Here is a 16510-nt window from a genome sequence, read left to right on the forward strand (position 1 = left end):
AAAAAAATGCTCAAGCGTGAGCTGATTGCAACCGGTCGCCATTTTCGCTTCCTCGGCCATTCTCCCCTCAACACTCTAGCTCCGCCGCACGTCTTCTACTGACTCCTACCCGATCTTGTCCAAAGAGAGTCATCGCTGCCATCTAGTGCCCAAAAATAGTCATTATACTAACTCGACCTGCTTGATACTTTCAGCACAGCTTGCCAAGCCTTTCCTCCACCCGTTTAAAAAAAAACAAAAAAAACATAGAGAACGTCTTTTAACGTATTTGGCGGCACTCATTTGGATTTTACTAAACGTTATTAAACATTTTTGGCGGTCAAAGAGTTAATTGGATCTATCTATCTATCTATCTATCTATCTATCTATCTATCTATCTATCTATCTATCTATCTATCTATCTATCTATCTATCTGTCTGTCTGTCTGTCTGTCTGTCTGTCTGTCTATCTATCTAACAATCAAACTGTGAGATGTAGTTGCTTTCAGTGACAGTTTGAAAACAGCATATGACCTTCAATCAATCAATCAATAGCTTACATGCTTTTTAATTACACAAGGATTTTTGCTATTTGTAGGCTGCCCGGGTCCTTATTACTCGCAAATAGCAGGGGCACATTATATAGAATATATATTGTGGTGATATTTTTATTTTGTCTTCATGAGTATTATTATCCAATATTGGAGTAATCCAAAAGCAATCCAGTTACATTACTTTAATATTATGGTACTTGGATTATGTTACTAACTACATTTTGTTGCAGGTAACTTGTAACTGTAACAGATTACATTTTAAAAGTAACCCTCCCAACCCTGTTTACGGCGCACACTCTCACAGGTCATTTCTTGTAGACTGCTCTGTAAGACTTGTGTATATTTGAAGCTTCAAATATAAATAATTTTTTTCTAGACAAATATTATTAATTTCGCCTAACCCTGCTGAAAATTCCACAACAATCCCCAAAATGTTACCGTCGCAGTTTTTTGTTGCATTTTTAAAGTATGACTGTTGTTTTGGCAAACTCAAAATGAGTTACTGGTTGTCTTTGAAGCAGATATATCAATACAATTCAGCTTCATTGTGATTTACACAATGTTTCAATGTATTTGTACATGTTAGACTTATAGTAGGATTCGAAAGTATATTTGTATTCAAGTTAATTTTGCAAACAATTATCTGTTTACTTATCGTTATCGACATCGGCACTTTCTAAATTATTGGGTGAAAATAGCATTATGATGCTCTTGTATGATGCTTCTTTGGATATTAGCCGAGGTGGCATGGCTCAGTAGTAGAGTGGTTGTCTCCCATCTGTGAGGTTGAGATTCAAACCTTGAACAAGACACTGAACCCCGATTTGCTCCCAGTGGACCTGGCAGTGCCCTGCATGGTAGCAACCGACAAATGGTGTGTGAAAGTGTGCGTAAATGGGTAAATGCGAGGCATTGCAAAAAGCGTTGGGCACCATATGGTGTAGATAAAAGCACTATATAAAAAGCAGTCCATTTACCATTTATGGTACTTTTGTGTGTGTTTATATTTGTGTATTATTGTTTTTATATTGTGTATCTTGTATGTTTGTGTCGATACCTTGAATCTGAAATAAAGCAATTCATATATGGTACTTATTTGTACGTAGGAGTTCAGTTGTGAACCCTACATGATACATCACAAAATGTGTGCCTTGGGGAACAAAAATGTACTTCTACAGTACCCTTTTTTCCCCAAGAGGGTCTCTGCATGATGTGTGGGAATCATAAATTGGTGCCTTGCCAGAAATCTTTCCAAGTATATCTAATTTTAGTCCAATTACTATCCATTTTTGTCCGAAATAGGGTTTCAACATAACTCTTTTGTACCACAGCCCAAGTTGTTAATGACTGAGGTACAATACAAACAATGCCTTTCTTAACCTCACAAGCTAGATTGATAATTGTTAATTACTCAAGGGAGTTCTTCACATTATCAATCTGGAACTTCACTCTGCAGATCTGTTCGGAAAAGGAGGGACATTCTGTACAATAATTTGAGCTGATTGGACGATGCAGCATCTTGTGCACGTTTGTTTTGACCAATCACGGCAACCAATGAAAATGTTATTTTCTATCTCGTCTGGGGGGGTGGGGGTGGGGGTGGGGTGGGGGCGGGGGTGGGGGGCTGGGGGTTTTGAGCACAAACATCTTTAACAGATAAAAATTCACAAAGTGCCTCTCGCTGTTCAAAATTCAACAAGGAAACAGTGAGTAATTCTGCAAGAACAGGATTAATTGCAGCGTTCATTTGTCTGTTAGGTTTGTTTGTTTCCCCCCGCCATTAGCACTTTCTGGTTTCATCCCGCCCTAAACAACGCCTGATTGGTCCAACCTAAAAAAGGTTGGTTGCAAACGTATCAGCGGGAGCAGTACAAGATGTATTCTCGTTGTATTTGTGAACAAATACCGCGAGAATTCAGCTTGCTGGCAAGGTCAGGCCTATCTGGATGAAGTTTATACCATATTTTTTTCCTAGTGCTTGCAAAGATATTTTGCCTTCCTCCCACATTTTCTTTTTAGTTAATTGTTTAATTCTTAAATGAAGGGAGAAAGAGAGGTGTGTCCTCAGCATATGACGGAACTGGCATACAGCATTTTGAGATGGTGAGCACAGTGAGCTAGTGGCTAACACATCTGCCGTAGTCACAGTTCAGTAGTTAAGGGTTTGATATTCGACCTTCCTAAATTGAGCTTGCATGTTCTCCCTACGCTTACATGGGTTTTGAGTAATATCATAAAATATTGGTGTGAATGTGAGTGCTAATGGTTGTATTTCTATAGAGGTTCTATTTGTGTCCAGCGCAAGTCTAGCGCAGCAAGCTGTCAAACTCTGCACAGAGGCAGGTTAGATCTTGTGTTGGTAATTTCACAGACATGCGTAAGTGTACACATTTAAAAAGGGGTGTCTTGCATTGAAGCAGCTCCTCTCATTCTCTCTAAATGTAAATTAATCATCCTTGACATGGCGCAAGAAAAAACTGATTTGCAGGTAGAAGTGTGCAAAATGTGTTTCTAAGGAACTGCAAGTAGACATCCAGAGGCGGATGATGTAAAGTCCAGGGAGATCACATATCAGAAGTGGGTAGAGGAGAGACCAACTTCATGTGGTTCTCAAAAGGACACCTGTGGTTGGTGCTAATTTTTTACCCCTGACCCATCAACCTCAGCTTTTTAACTGAAGGCTGGCCTGAAATTTGCTTGATATGCAAATGCACAGTGACACAATTGAATGTGGTGCACACTTTATTTCATATTTTCAGTACGCATGCACACCACTTATGTGCAACCCTGCCCATTATCCAAATTGTTACACACAAGTATTATCAGGAACTTTTGTTTATTACTTCATTTATTAACACAAGAGTAAGAGACATGATACTAAAAATACATGTAAATTAACAAACACTTTACAGCTAATTAATTGTGTTCACAGGTAACAGACATTGACAAAACATGCCTGTCAAATAGCTTATTAAAACGTTGCCTGACTTAAATCTTGGACCCTCTGTTGCTTTTCTAGGGTGCTATGTTAGTAAACATTGTTCCATGTTTGGTGCCAATATACAGAATTAATTCATCATCTCACGTACAACAGAAAATAAACTTTTTTTTTTCTTTCAAGCACAAACATGCACAATTTTTTTTAAATCAGAGTATCTGTCAGTTATAAAAACATGTTTAAGCATCAGCTTGTTTCTGGAAATGTTGGATCTCTTCGCTTTGTGTTCAACCTATCTCAGTCACAACTAACATAGCTAAAACAGCCTTAACTGGTTTGATATCATAAAATGATTGCAAATAATTTGCAATGGCAAATTCACATACATTATGGGTACTGTGATCTACATTTGCATAAAGCTACATAAGCATATTTAATCATGCAGTTTTCAAGACTTTGCAGGCCGTATTTCACTGGCAGGCTTTGAGCTGGCATGTGTGTCTTACAGTAACTTTAAATTTCCATTCATAGTTTTACATCTGGTGCTTTAATGTGTAATTTTGTTTTTCAGGTCCTGCTATCCCTGTGGGAGTAGATGTTCAGGTGGAGAGCTTGGACAGCATCTCGGAAGTTGACATGGTAGGGTAAACTCTGGGTAGTTGAGGTATTGCGTAAAATTTTCATTTTTACAAGCGTATTTTAATAAAAAATAATAATAAAGATAACTAGGGATGGGTGAGTAGCGATACCAGGTGTCGGTATTGGGCCGATACCAAGACACATTTCACGGTATCGGTACTCGCGACGGATATTTGTTTGTACTTAACAATTTAACCCATTAAGGCCGGGAGCGCATGACCGCACTTCTACCGTTAGAGCCGGGAGTGTTCCAGCGTGCGTCCCCCTTTAAAGCCGGGAGAGCAGATACGTCATTTTGTTTTGTTTTGACCAATTCTTGGTCTCTTAGCCAATGAAATGCAGCAGAATATACACAAGAGGGTGACATGGGCCTCGTAGCATGCGCTGGAATTTTATTTGAGCATTTATGGCAGACGCAGATTTGCGGGAGTTATGAAATAAATGACGCGATTGACGACGTCGCGGGAGGAATTTAAATCAGTGTAACGAGTCGACAGTGACATACAGTTAAGCAATATGTTTGTAGACAATGAGGATGTTGAAAATTTAGACAGCTTTGCAACAGAATGGACGGCGACTAAGTACCACTCGATCCCTCGAGGTTATTACAACTGCACTCCAGTGTTGAAGGTAAATCCACAGATACGTCAGTTGATTTTTTTTTTATATTGACGGTTTATGATAATAAACTTATGTTTGTGTGAACGCCACAGGTGTAAGCTCTGAAATGTTTTTGGAAATATTTTTCTATCTGCTTCAGGAGCTGAGAAATCAATTATTCAGTAGGCATTGACAATATCGTTGAATATCCAGGAAAACTTGAGGTTTTTGGGGGTGACTCAAACTCAAACTTTGAAAGCCTATGGTATAGAGCATATACCTGAGTCTATAGGAGGAGGAGATAGATTAAATAGACTCTTGCAGAGGGAGTCTTTTTGGATCTACACTTTAAGAGCCACTAAGTTTCCTGGTCTGAATGGTGAACTGGATTTCATTCCTTTTCTTTAAGATCTCTTCTGAAAAAGACATTATAAATAATTGTATATTATATATTGTTAATCGTATATTGTGTTTCATTTTTTTATAGTTGACTTTTAAAAATATTTATGATTGTTGCTTGCTGATTGCATGATGAGTACCAGCTGACTGTGTGTCCATCCCACTGTGAACATGTGACTAACTTCTATGGAAGCAGTTGTATGAAAGTCCTTTTCAGCTTGCCCTGACGAAGGCCTACCATCTTCCTGGACCCCCATCAGCCAGATGCATATTCCTTGTGGAGAGCCGCACTTTCTAACCCGGGTGTTAGTCAGGAGCAGGTAGCCGCCGACAGTTAGCGATTTGTTGATCGGTACGTAAAAAGTGCCTCACTGGTCTCCCACCACACCCAATGGGCTCTCCGGAGGTGATGCTGTATCGATAGGATGGCCACTTTCCCTTCCTGCGAGGGAAACTATGGGGGCTGGTATCCATAAACTGGCATGAAGGGGGAGCGGTCTGTGGTAGAGAAGACGAGTGAATTGTGGGCATATTCCACCCAAGGTAGGTGAGTGGACCAAGACGTAGGGTGACTGTGACAGACACAGCGAAGAGCAGCCTCCAAGTCTTGATTGACCTTTTCTGTCCGTCCATTTGTTTGTGGGTGATAGCCCGAAGAAAGGTTTACTATGGCTCCTAAGGCTGCACAAAATTTTGTCCACACATCGGATATGAACTGGTGGCCTCGGTGCGAGACAATGTCAATGGGGATTCTGTGGACTTGCAGTTTCAAGGGCGGATGGCAGCTTTGGCAGGGCGATGAAATGAGCCATTTTAGAGAAACGATCTACTACAGTCTGTATTACTGTGTGGCCTCGGGAAGCAGGGAGGCTAGTAATAGTCTTTTGTTCCCTTCTTTTTTCTGACAGCGCTCAGTATTGTTCATTCGGTAATTTTACCAATTCGACATGGCATCATCATCTCTTTTTTTTGTATGTGCATGAGTATGTGCATCTGCGGGTGTGTGTGTGTGTATGTGTGTGTGCGTGTGAGTGTGTACTCATTAATTCACCTAAAACCTATTAAAAATCCCATACCGTTCACCTAAACCGAATACTTCAGAATCCAACTAGATTCGTGAGGTTGTCAGGAGACCCGAGCAAGGATCAAAGAAAAGAAAGGAAAGTCAAATCCAGCACCCATTAGACATCACCTACTACCCACCGGGTTACCAATCAGAATCTTTCACCAATCCCAGAAACATCTAAATTCCAACAAATTAGGGAAACCTCAAGAGACCAAAGGAAAGACTGAGAAAAGGAAGGAAGGATCGATGAAGCAGAGTGAGATCCACAGTCGTCAGCTTCCACCGATTCAACGACCAGAGGAAGAAGCAGATTGTGTTTGAATTTCGATAGATGCTGGCGTGGTGGGTTTGGCATGCATGAAAGCCTCCACAAAAGAGGTGAGCCGTCGACCCCGGCCAGGACAGAGCAAGCACAGCCCCCCAGGCCACGGCAGTGCCAAGGCACAACCCCAGGGCCCCGCAGGAGACACCGGCCGGAGAGCAAACCCAGGAGCGGAGCCAGGAGCGCCCCTTTATTTAAAACAGCAAAGAGGGAGGACCAGTTAACTTTGTCGAAGGCTTTTGCTGCATCCAACGATATAATAACTGCCTTTTTATCATGCCGCTGTGACATGCTAATAAGGTTAAAGAGCCTCCTAAAATTATTAGTAGAGTGATGACCTTTAATAAAGCCTGTTTGGTCGCTATGAATGATTGTCGATATTACTGTTTCTAGTCGAGATGCGAAAGCCTTGGCGATAATTTTAATATCACTGTTAATTAGTGAAATCGGACGGTAACTTGATGGAAGGGTGGGGTCTTTTTCTGGCTTTAATAAAAGTTTTATTGCTGCTGTGTGGACGTATGTAACCATTATTTCTGTTACTACTCTTAAGAATAATGGAGCAAGCATTAACCAAAAGTGCTTAAAATATATAGCCGGATAACCATCCGGGCCAGGTGCTCTGCCATTAGGCATACTGTGTAGAGCACTGTACAACTCGTTCATAGTAAGTGGCACATCTAACATATCTTTATATTCAGTAGGTATATTTAAGCTACTGAGGAATGCCTCAATATGCTCAGGGTTAGGGTTGTTAGTTTCTGAGTATAGGTTGCAATAATAGTTGTAAAAAATGTGTTTAATTTCTTCTGATGATTGTGTGCCTTCACCAGTTGTCCCTTTAATAGCCGTTATAAGAGATTTTTCCTGATTGCGTTTGTTATTATATTCAAAGTTGTTGTATCTCAATTGTTGTATTATCAACTCTGTCTTTTTAGATAACATATCGTTTAACTGTATTTTTGTATTTTGTAAGTCTGTCCATATTTGGTTATTTGGGTTTATTGCGTACTCATCCGTCAGTTGTTTAATTTTATCTTCCAAGTCTTTTTCTAATTTTTGATCCTGTTTCTTTTTATAAGATGAATATGATATAATTTTACCTCTAATTACCGCTTTCCCAGCTTCCCAGAGAAGAGATGGAGATAGGTCTGGAGTTGAGGTCTGCGTCATTTAGCAGTGAGATGTTAAAACGCCATGTCGGGGGTGGTTTAAAGGTATAATCAACTTGTAGGGTAAGGGAGCCTGGTGCATGGTCGCTAATAATAATAGGATGTATTTTTGTAACAATTTTATCAGCAATAGAATTATTTGTAAGAAAATAAATCAATTCTTGAAAAAGACCGGTCAGCGGAAAATAAGGTAAATTCCTTCTTAGTTGGGAATTTAAGTCATCCATATATTCCCCTATTACTTTAGTAGATTGTAATCGCCTTATACATGTTAATGTTAATGTCTACTAATGGATTTAAGACTGTATTAAAGTCTCCTCCAATAATAATAGTAGAGTTCTCTGCTAAATTAAAAAGGAAAAATTCATGGAAAAAGGCCGGATCATCATTATTAGGGGCATATAAATTACTTTTATTTCTATCCTCCACCGTAATGCTCCAACCACCCGGTCACTTGGAACAATGGTCTAGTTACTGGTGACCTCCACGGCAGAATCATGGATCCTAGGCAACGCATTGGGTTTGGTGTTGGAGGAGCCATGTCTGTAAGTCACGGTAAAGTTGAACCGGGCGAGGATCAGCGCCCAACGAGACTGTCTGGAGGTGAGTCATCAGGAAAAGAATGCACAGGGGTGGAGCCTCTAGTCGACCGGGGAGCGCTGTAAGAGGACTGCTCCAACTACGAAGTCCGATGCGTTAACCTCGACAACTAAAGAGAGTTTGGGATTAGGATGATTCAACACTGGTGGACATGTGAATAAATCTTTGAGTTTGACAAAGACGGACTCAGCTTCTGGGCTCCATTTAAACTGCACCTTATTTGACGTGAGCTTTGTTAGTGGTCCTGCTCTCTGGCTATAATTTTGTATGAAGCGCCGATAAAAATCAGCGAAGCCCAAAAACTGCTGTATCTGCTTCCTTGTGGTTGGGGTTGGCCAATCGAGCACTGCTTGGATCTTCGCGGGGTCCGCTCTCAAGTAACCCTTCTCGACAATGAACCCCAGGAATTGCACTGACTCAGAATGGAACTCGCATTTCTCTGCCTTCACATAAAGTTGATTCTCCAGCAGGCATTGTAACACCATTCTGACATGGTGACTGTGTTCATAGAGATCTTTGGAAAAGATTAAGATATCATCAAGGTAGATGAAACAAAACTGATTGAGCATGTCTCTCAACAGATCATTTATTAGCCGTTGAAAAACGGCTGGGGCATTAGAGAGTCCGAATGGCATGACCAGATATTCAATTTGTTTTAACGGAGTTTTAAATGCTGTCTTCCCTCATCCCCCTCTTCGATCCTCACCAAATGGCATGCACTCCGGAGATCTAATTTGGTGAACACTGTTGCTGTCTGCAAGGGAGATGCTGAATCCAATAGCGTTAGTGGGTATTTATCTTTGACCGTAAGGTCGTTAAGCCCCCGGTAATCTACACACGGACGTAAAGTTTTGTCCTCCTTATCAATGAAGAACCCGTCACCCACCGGCAAAGACGAAGGGCCGGATCAAACCGGCAGCTAGTGACTTAGTTATGTACTCGTGTAAAGCTTCCTGCTCGGGTTGGGACATTCAGGACAAGGTTTATTGCACAGTCATATGGACAATGTGGAGGCAAGGATTGGGCTCGGTCTTTGCTGAATACCTTTTCAAGTCATGATACTCGGAAGGAACATTATTCAACTCAATGACCTCGAGACTAGGTTTGTCTAATGACAGGCAGCGATGTCCCAGTTAATGTCAGGATTATGCATCTTTAACCATGGAAGGCCTAAAACGACAGGGGCATAGTGTGATGGCATGATCAAGAAGCGACGTGTCTCACTAAGGTTGCCAGAAACTTTTAGATTAAGGGGAGCTGTAATACGGGTTATGTCAGCCATAAGGTCGTCCATCAAAACCTAACACCCGTCTAGGTTTTCAAAGTCTGAGGATAGGACAGTTATGGAACTCCTGGATCAAAAACCAGTCGCGAGGTGAGCCCCCCCTCCCCCGATGAGTCCCTGGACGAAACATGTGCGGATAAATCATCAAACTGGGTTGCTAATTAATTTAGTGCCTCCCTAAGGACTGCTCATGACGTCCAACCAACTGTCCCTGGGAGGCCAGAGCATGGCACATTTTATTTGAGACTGCGGAATCCATATGGTCGGACGATTCTGTTATGTTCAGGAGTTGGATCCCAGAAACGCAGACACGCAATTGTTTCCACATTTATTTGTAAAACAAAGCTTCAATTTAAGGTGATGCAATCATCTAGGCTAACAGTGACATGACAAAGAGAACAAAATCAGCCAGGGCCAAATGCATGGAATGCCCAATAAATCATTAACTAAGCGATTTGCGCAAAACGTACTCACGACCCGACGAGGCAGCGAAAACTAGACCAGAAACCGCGAGATGGGATCGTGGATCATGAGACGTGGAGCTAGGTAGCTAACTATCATTCATTGGGCTGCGAAGGCAAGCAGATGAATCGTCCGACAAACTGAATGTGTCTTCCGCTGTTCCCTTTACACTCTGTGGTCGCCTCTCATAGGCTGCTGATTATATCAGGCAGTTGCAACACAAAGCATACAGTCTGAGAGCACAAACATGACACATATGCGGGATACTCCTCCAGTTTGATGACATATGCTCCAATTCTCGCGTGACTGCGAACCGCCAGTCTGTCAACAATGGCGGATAGCTGTGTTGTAGTCGTTTTACGCAACCTTCTTAGCTTTTATGGCCAAATATTTAGCATGATGTACTGGAATCACTTGCCATTGTCACTTCTCCTGTGTTTTCGTCTCACTGATCTGTATATACTACTGGATAGCCGATAGCCTATACACCCCCGTGCAAGCCGTTTAAGCAACCGGGCGGCCATCTTACTCTTCCCATCTCACTAGCAGACTACTGTGTAAACGATACGTGTACGTACAGATTAGACATGTACAGCTCGTAGAGATCAATTACTGTCTGCGTTTGTGTGTTGCGTGACTCTTTGGTCAATCACAGAGAATAAAAGCGAGTCGGTAAGAAGAGGAAGGGCTTTCTTTCAGCCAGATCACGGATAGTAAGTTGTATTTGTATCTGGAAAATGGATTAGAATGGACTGCTATTTATATAGCGTTTTTTTTTTTTTTTAGCTATAGGAGCTGAGTGCTTGAGTGGTCGTCTCCCATCATTGAGGTTGTGGGTTCGATCCTCACCCTGGTGACCATGTGGAAGTGTCCTTGAGCAAGACACTGAACCCCGATTTGCTCCCAATGGACCTGGCAGCGTTCTGCGTGGCAGCAGTTGGCCATTGGTGTGTGAATGGGTAAATGTGAGGCATTGTAAACCGCAGTCCATTTACCAAAAGCAGTCCACTATAGTGCCCAAAGCGCTATAGAAAGCCTCACATTCACCCATTTACACACCAGTGGTCGGCTGCTGCCAGGTCCACTGGGAGCAAATCGATGTTAGGTGTCTTGCTCAAGGACACTTTGATGTGGTCGCCAGGCATGAGGATCGAACCCCCAACCTCACGGATGGTAGACAACCACTCTACCACTGAGCCACACTGCCCTTATTATCCATACCGGATACTCGTAATGTACAAATATCCGGCTCACCCCAACTTCTAACAAAATTTGCTGCAATGTTCTCTGGTTGACTTTCACACCGTATTCCAACAGGACTTTACCATGACTCTGTACCTGAGACATTATTGGAAAGATGAGCGTCTGTCATTCACCAGCAGTACCAATAAGAGCATGACATTTGATGGCCGTCTGGTGAAAAAGATCTGGGTCCCTGATGTATTCTTTGTCCACTCTAAGAGATCTTTTATCCACGACACAACCACAGACAACATCATGCTGCGTGTCTTTCCTGATGGTCACGTGCTTTACAGTCTCAGGTGTGTATCAAGTTATCAACCAACACATGTATTGATATGCTTTATGTTCCACTGTCATAGGAGAATGTAAGGTCATGACAGGAATCTGGGATAGCTAGTTGTGAACACTTGAAGCTAAACCATAGACACAAAAAAACCCTCTAGAGGGTAATAACCAAGCAGATTTAGATTTTCATGAAACGTAGTGTACTAGTTAGTTGATAGTGATGGCACAACGCACAAATCTCAAATTTCAGGTCAATCGGAGCAGAATTTTGGGAGCTACAGCCCGCAAAATTTTGACATTGTTTGCAAAAAAGGGCATGGCCACCTTCCTTTGAACCCTTATTCCTCACAAACTACTGGGCCAATCTTCACAAAAGAGGCATTGTTGGAAAGGGAGTTCAACAAGGATTCCTAATTTACAATTATTTAGAACAGCGATGCTCACTATTTTTTACACAAGATGTAAAGTTCTCATGGGAACTTTCAATGGTTATTTTTATCTTTAATGCTCGCTATACTAATAACAGCCAGGAGGCTGCATACTCTCAAGTGAATTATTTACTGGATGCCAGAAAGATCGAGTACACTGTTGTGTAGTCTTTTCTGCTGGATGCGTATGTTCTAATCAATTAATAATGGTCTCTACTCTTATACTGTCTTGGCCGCCCACTCACGTGGGGGTTGGCTCAGCCTAGCCCATGTGAAAATGTGTGAACTGATGGTTTTAACTGGTTTCAACTAGATAAGTGCACCAGAGTGCAGATAGATAGGAAGACGCCAAGCCAGGACCAGTCACAGTGACACAACAGCCTAGCTCAAGTCACCTATCTAATCATTAAGAGGCCTAATCTATCCCCCTGTTTGAGTGACTTTAAGGGCCTGAGTCCTGCATGTTTTCGAGGTTTCTCTACTCCAACACACCTGATTCAATTACCAGGATCATTATCAGGCTCCTGTTGATGAGCTTAAATATGAATCAGCTTTGTTGAACGTGGGAAACCTCTAAAACATGCAGGACTCAGGCCCTCGAGGACCGGACTTTGACACCACTGGTGTATGCAAAAATCATACATGTGCGCGTGGTCCCCGACAAGGCAATGTTGCTTACAAAGGGTCTGCCCCCCTCAGACCTGCCCTTTCAATTGCCATTACCTTCAGGGACCACTGGTGCGGTGCAATACATTATCTCTTTGACTGCCAGACGTTTTCAGAAAAGGGATGCCGTCAGTGCCAGCCGATTTAAGCATTTTGACTGATCTTTCAAGGTCCACAGCAAATGTTCTGTTTGGACTATGGAAACACACATACTACCATCTTTCATCAGAAAAAAAAAGTTTGTTTCTACCTTATTGCGTTCTTTAGTAATCAACAATAGAAAATGGTTAGTTTCATCCGGTTTCGCTTGTTTTGGACCAAAATACGGAGAAATCAAGCTTTTAGTGAAACGATATTATTTCATGCACTCTAGTGAATTTTACACTTCTTTTTGTCCATGAATGATGCCACAAACACCTAAATAGTGCTTTACTTCTATAAAATACTACCACCAAGAATGAAAAAGTGTTTTTTGATAGCAAAATACGTTTATTTACATTCAACAGTGTAACAATTTGACAACAATTTGGCAAACTATTTACAAATGTGTGCAACTGTGGTACTATTTACAATTATGTGGATGTTTCAACAACAGTTTTTCTTTTTGTGAAACAATCCCCTGCGTGCAAGGAGACGCAACATGATTTGCACAACAGTTTCACTGCGATTGCCTCTTCGCGTGCAGAAGCTACACTTTCTTGCCGGCCGTTTTTTCCGGGGAATAGCAAGTATATACTGCAGTGTGTGTTGCCATAAAGTCTAATATCAGGATATTTGTTACGGTTACGTTACGGTGATGTTACGTCTGGCTTCCTCATGTCCTTCAGTTGCTATACCGGGTGGTAAGAGATGTCCTCATCCATCTTATCCACTCCATTCATGGTGGCATCGTAGTCCAGAACCAGTGTCTTCTCCGTGATCAGACTGTACCCGCTCCTCCGATGAATATGCATTGGACTCGGGGTACTCTTCATTGTCCAACCGAAAGACCGCATGTGCAGCTCCGGCGTTAGCAGCGCTAGCCGGTGATGCTTTATGACGTGAGAATAAAGGCCGTGTCCAACTGTGGCGTCCAACTGTGGCGTCAACCTCGGGATTCACCATCATCATCGGGATTCACCATCATCATCATCATCAATGTGCATTGGTCGATGCTTTTCGACAACTCTCCTTCGCCCGATCGAATACCCGGTCGGTTGTGCTGCGCGTTTTCCGGCGTTAGCAGCGCTAGCCGCGCTAGCCGGTGAGGCTTACTACGTGATCATAACGGTCGCGTCAAGGCTTCCAACTTTGGCGTCAAGCTCGGAGTCATCATCATCGTCGACATCAATGCGCTTTTTAGTATTGATCGATGCTTTCCGTCTTTGAAAAAAATGCTCAAGCGTGAGCTGCTTGCAACCGGTTGCTTCATCAGCCATTGTGTCATGATCAGCCGTGTCTCCTCAACACTCTAGCTCCGCCTCACGTCTTCTACTGACGCCCACGGTGGGCGGCCCATTCAACCTTGTGCAAAGAGAGTCATCGCTGCCATCTAGGGGCCAAAACGAGTCATTTTACTAACCAGATCTGCTTGATACTTTCAGCACAGCTGCCCAAGGCTTTTCTCCACCCGTTTCCAAAAAAAAACAAAAAAAAACATAGTGCACAATTGCTGCGATTGGCTGTTAGACATCAAATCCAAATAAGTTGTTACGTTTTGTTTCGCTTCCAGTAACCTGCCTGAGTAATTTTTTCACTATTTTAGTAAAAAATTATATAAAAATTTCAGTAAAGTTAATTGTCATGATCTTATTCTTTACTATATGGAGACAAAGGTTCCACTTAAACATAAAGGGTGGCCAGATGGCCTGTCGCCACCACATGACTGAAGTGTCAAGCCAAGCCAATTTAGTATATTTTTTTTTACACTCCAATTAATTATGCTCTCTATTAACAGCAACTGCAGTCTAGGTTCAGATTTTTGAGCAAATATTGTGCTATTTCTATTTTATTTTATGGATACGCTTATCAACAGGAGAGACAGAAATGTATCACCTACTGATGAAAGTGCCGACTCCCTACACCTATGTAGCGTCGCTGGGAGCTTGGAGGCGCTCCCAGCCATGCTTTGCGCCACTGGGGATTAAAATGGTAATTGAAATGCATGTTCTGTGTTAATTGTTCCGTTAGTTAGTGGTCCAGTTGTTTTATTGGTTATTGGTGGTGCTTTCTAGTTTGTTGCTACGTGGTGATTTAATTTTGCTGTGACACCGTGTGCATGACATGGGGAAGAATGACTTGCCTGCATTCTGTGAGTTGAAAGTGGGTAAGCAATATCATCTGCTTACAATAACAAAAGTATTCACTGTTTCTCATTGTCTGATGAGCGCCACACCAGTGACGAGCTAAAATTTGTTACTTGAAAAATATGTACGACAAAGGAAATAAAATTATTTCGCTATTTGAATACGTCACAATAAATAGTCGGAGATTTATTCGCTGTTTCCTCTTGATAAGTACGGTAGTCACTGGTCACGTGATACATAACAAGGAGGAAGTAGTGGCTGGCTGCATGAATCACCAAACAGGGAAAAAAAAAAAACATAGCACCCGGTCCCCACATAGATACATTTGCACAGCACGCACGGCAGCAACCATGTATAGTGTGGCAATTATGCTGCTAATTATCACAACCAGTATTGCATAATAGTGTAACATAGTGTAATAGACAGTACAAGTATGAGCAGTATGACGGATAAGGCACATTGCTGGAAGGTCATTGTTTGTAGTGTGGTCCACAGTCAGGGTTGTATCAAGTGAAATCCTTTAAATAGATACAATCTTGCTCAAAACATTCACGGTGCACTCGGGAACAAACTTAAAGTAAAAAAAAAAAAAAGCAGTGATTTTGATTAAAATGGTTAAGTATTAGAGATTTTTCAGTCATTTTTATTTTTATGCAAATTGGTGTTGGTGAAAATCACCATTATTGGCTGTGCAAGCAGGAAATTCAAATCAGTTGTTACTTTTCCTCCAGTAGGCTAAGGTGCCTGAGTGATCTTTTTTTCTCTTTCATTACAAAAAATATATCAAAACACAAATCAAAGTTCAGTTAATTGTCATTATCTTTACTACATTGAGACAAAGGTTCCACGTGAATTCAATGAGCAAATTCAACTAATAAATGAGCACATCATTAAAATCTTTGTTCATCACACTTATTTTATTTAATGATGTGTAATACCGTTGACGTGAGTCACGTGACGCCATCGGCCAGCGAAGCTTGCCGAAGGAATGATATGCATTTTCTAGCTAAATAGCTAATCAGTGATCTCCATTTGACACAACACACTGCACTTCAATTGAAACCATGTCTAAAATGCACAATAACTCTTACTTCTTCACAATTATAATTTATAAACCCTGAATTTTACTTAGATATGTTCTTGCCTGTATTATTTAATGTTTGGGTGTGTTGTGCAGTGTGCTGTAATGGTGGGCAGATTAAGCTTTTTGAACACTGGAAGCTTTCCATCAAAAGCCTCGTTTCCACCGACGGTATCTACTCTACTCTTCTCTGCAAAAGCCCCATCGCCACCACCAAATCTACCCGGCTCTACTCTACTCTACTCGCTTTTTCTGGTACCTGCTCCTTTGCAGTTCTAAAAAAAAGTAGCCCAGTTCCAAAACGTGACGTTATTATTTTGGAGGCCAATGATTGGTTCGAGACATGTCGTCATCATTGTGCAGCTGCGCAAACCACCACCCCGGGAAAACAGCTGCCATTAACAATGAAGAGATGACAACAATGGCTTCCAAACAGATTAATGCTAGGACTTTTGAGCAGGTGCAAACCTTTTTAACATTATTGTATGCAGTCTTCTGGTTGCTGCA

At 41.7% G+C, this 16510-nt stretch overlaps 1 protein-coding gene across 3 annotated transcripts in view; it reads left to right on the forward strand.

Moving 5' to 3' along the window:
- Positions 1-16510, forward strand: part of gabrr2a (gamma-aminobutyric acid type A receptor subunit rho2a) — a 73502-nt gene that overhangs the window by 27099 nt on the left and 29893 nt on the right. For 2 of the 3 annotated variants that reach the window (XM_086094387.1, XM_086094388.1), the window contains exons 4-5: positions 4043-4110; positions 11334-11557. In XM_086094387.1, coding sequence (XP_085950513.1) covers positions 4043-4110; positions 11334-11557 — 292 coding nt within the window. The remainder of the gene's footprint in view (positions 1-4042; positions 4111-11333; positions 11558-16510) is intronic. The other variant, XM_086094389.1, reaches the window with a different exon arrangement.

This window comes from Leptonotus elevatus, chromosome 14, assembly GCF_054856555.1.
Source record: "Leptonotus elevatus isolate MCC_2025b chromosome 14, RoL_Lele_1.0, whole genome shotgun sequence".
Classification (NCBI taxonomy): Eukaryota; Metazoa; Chordata; class Actinopteri; order Syngnathiformes; family Syngnathidae; genus Leptonotus; species Leptonotus elevatus.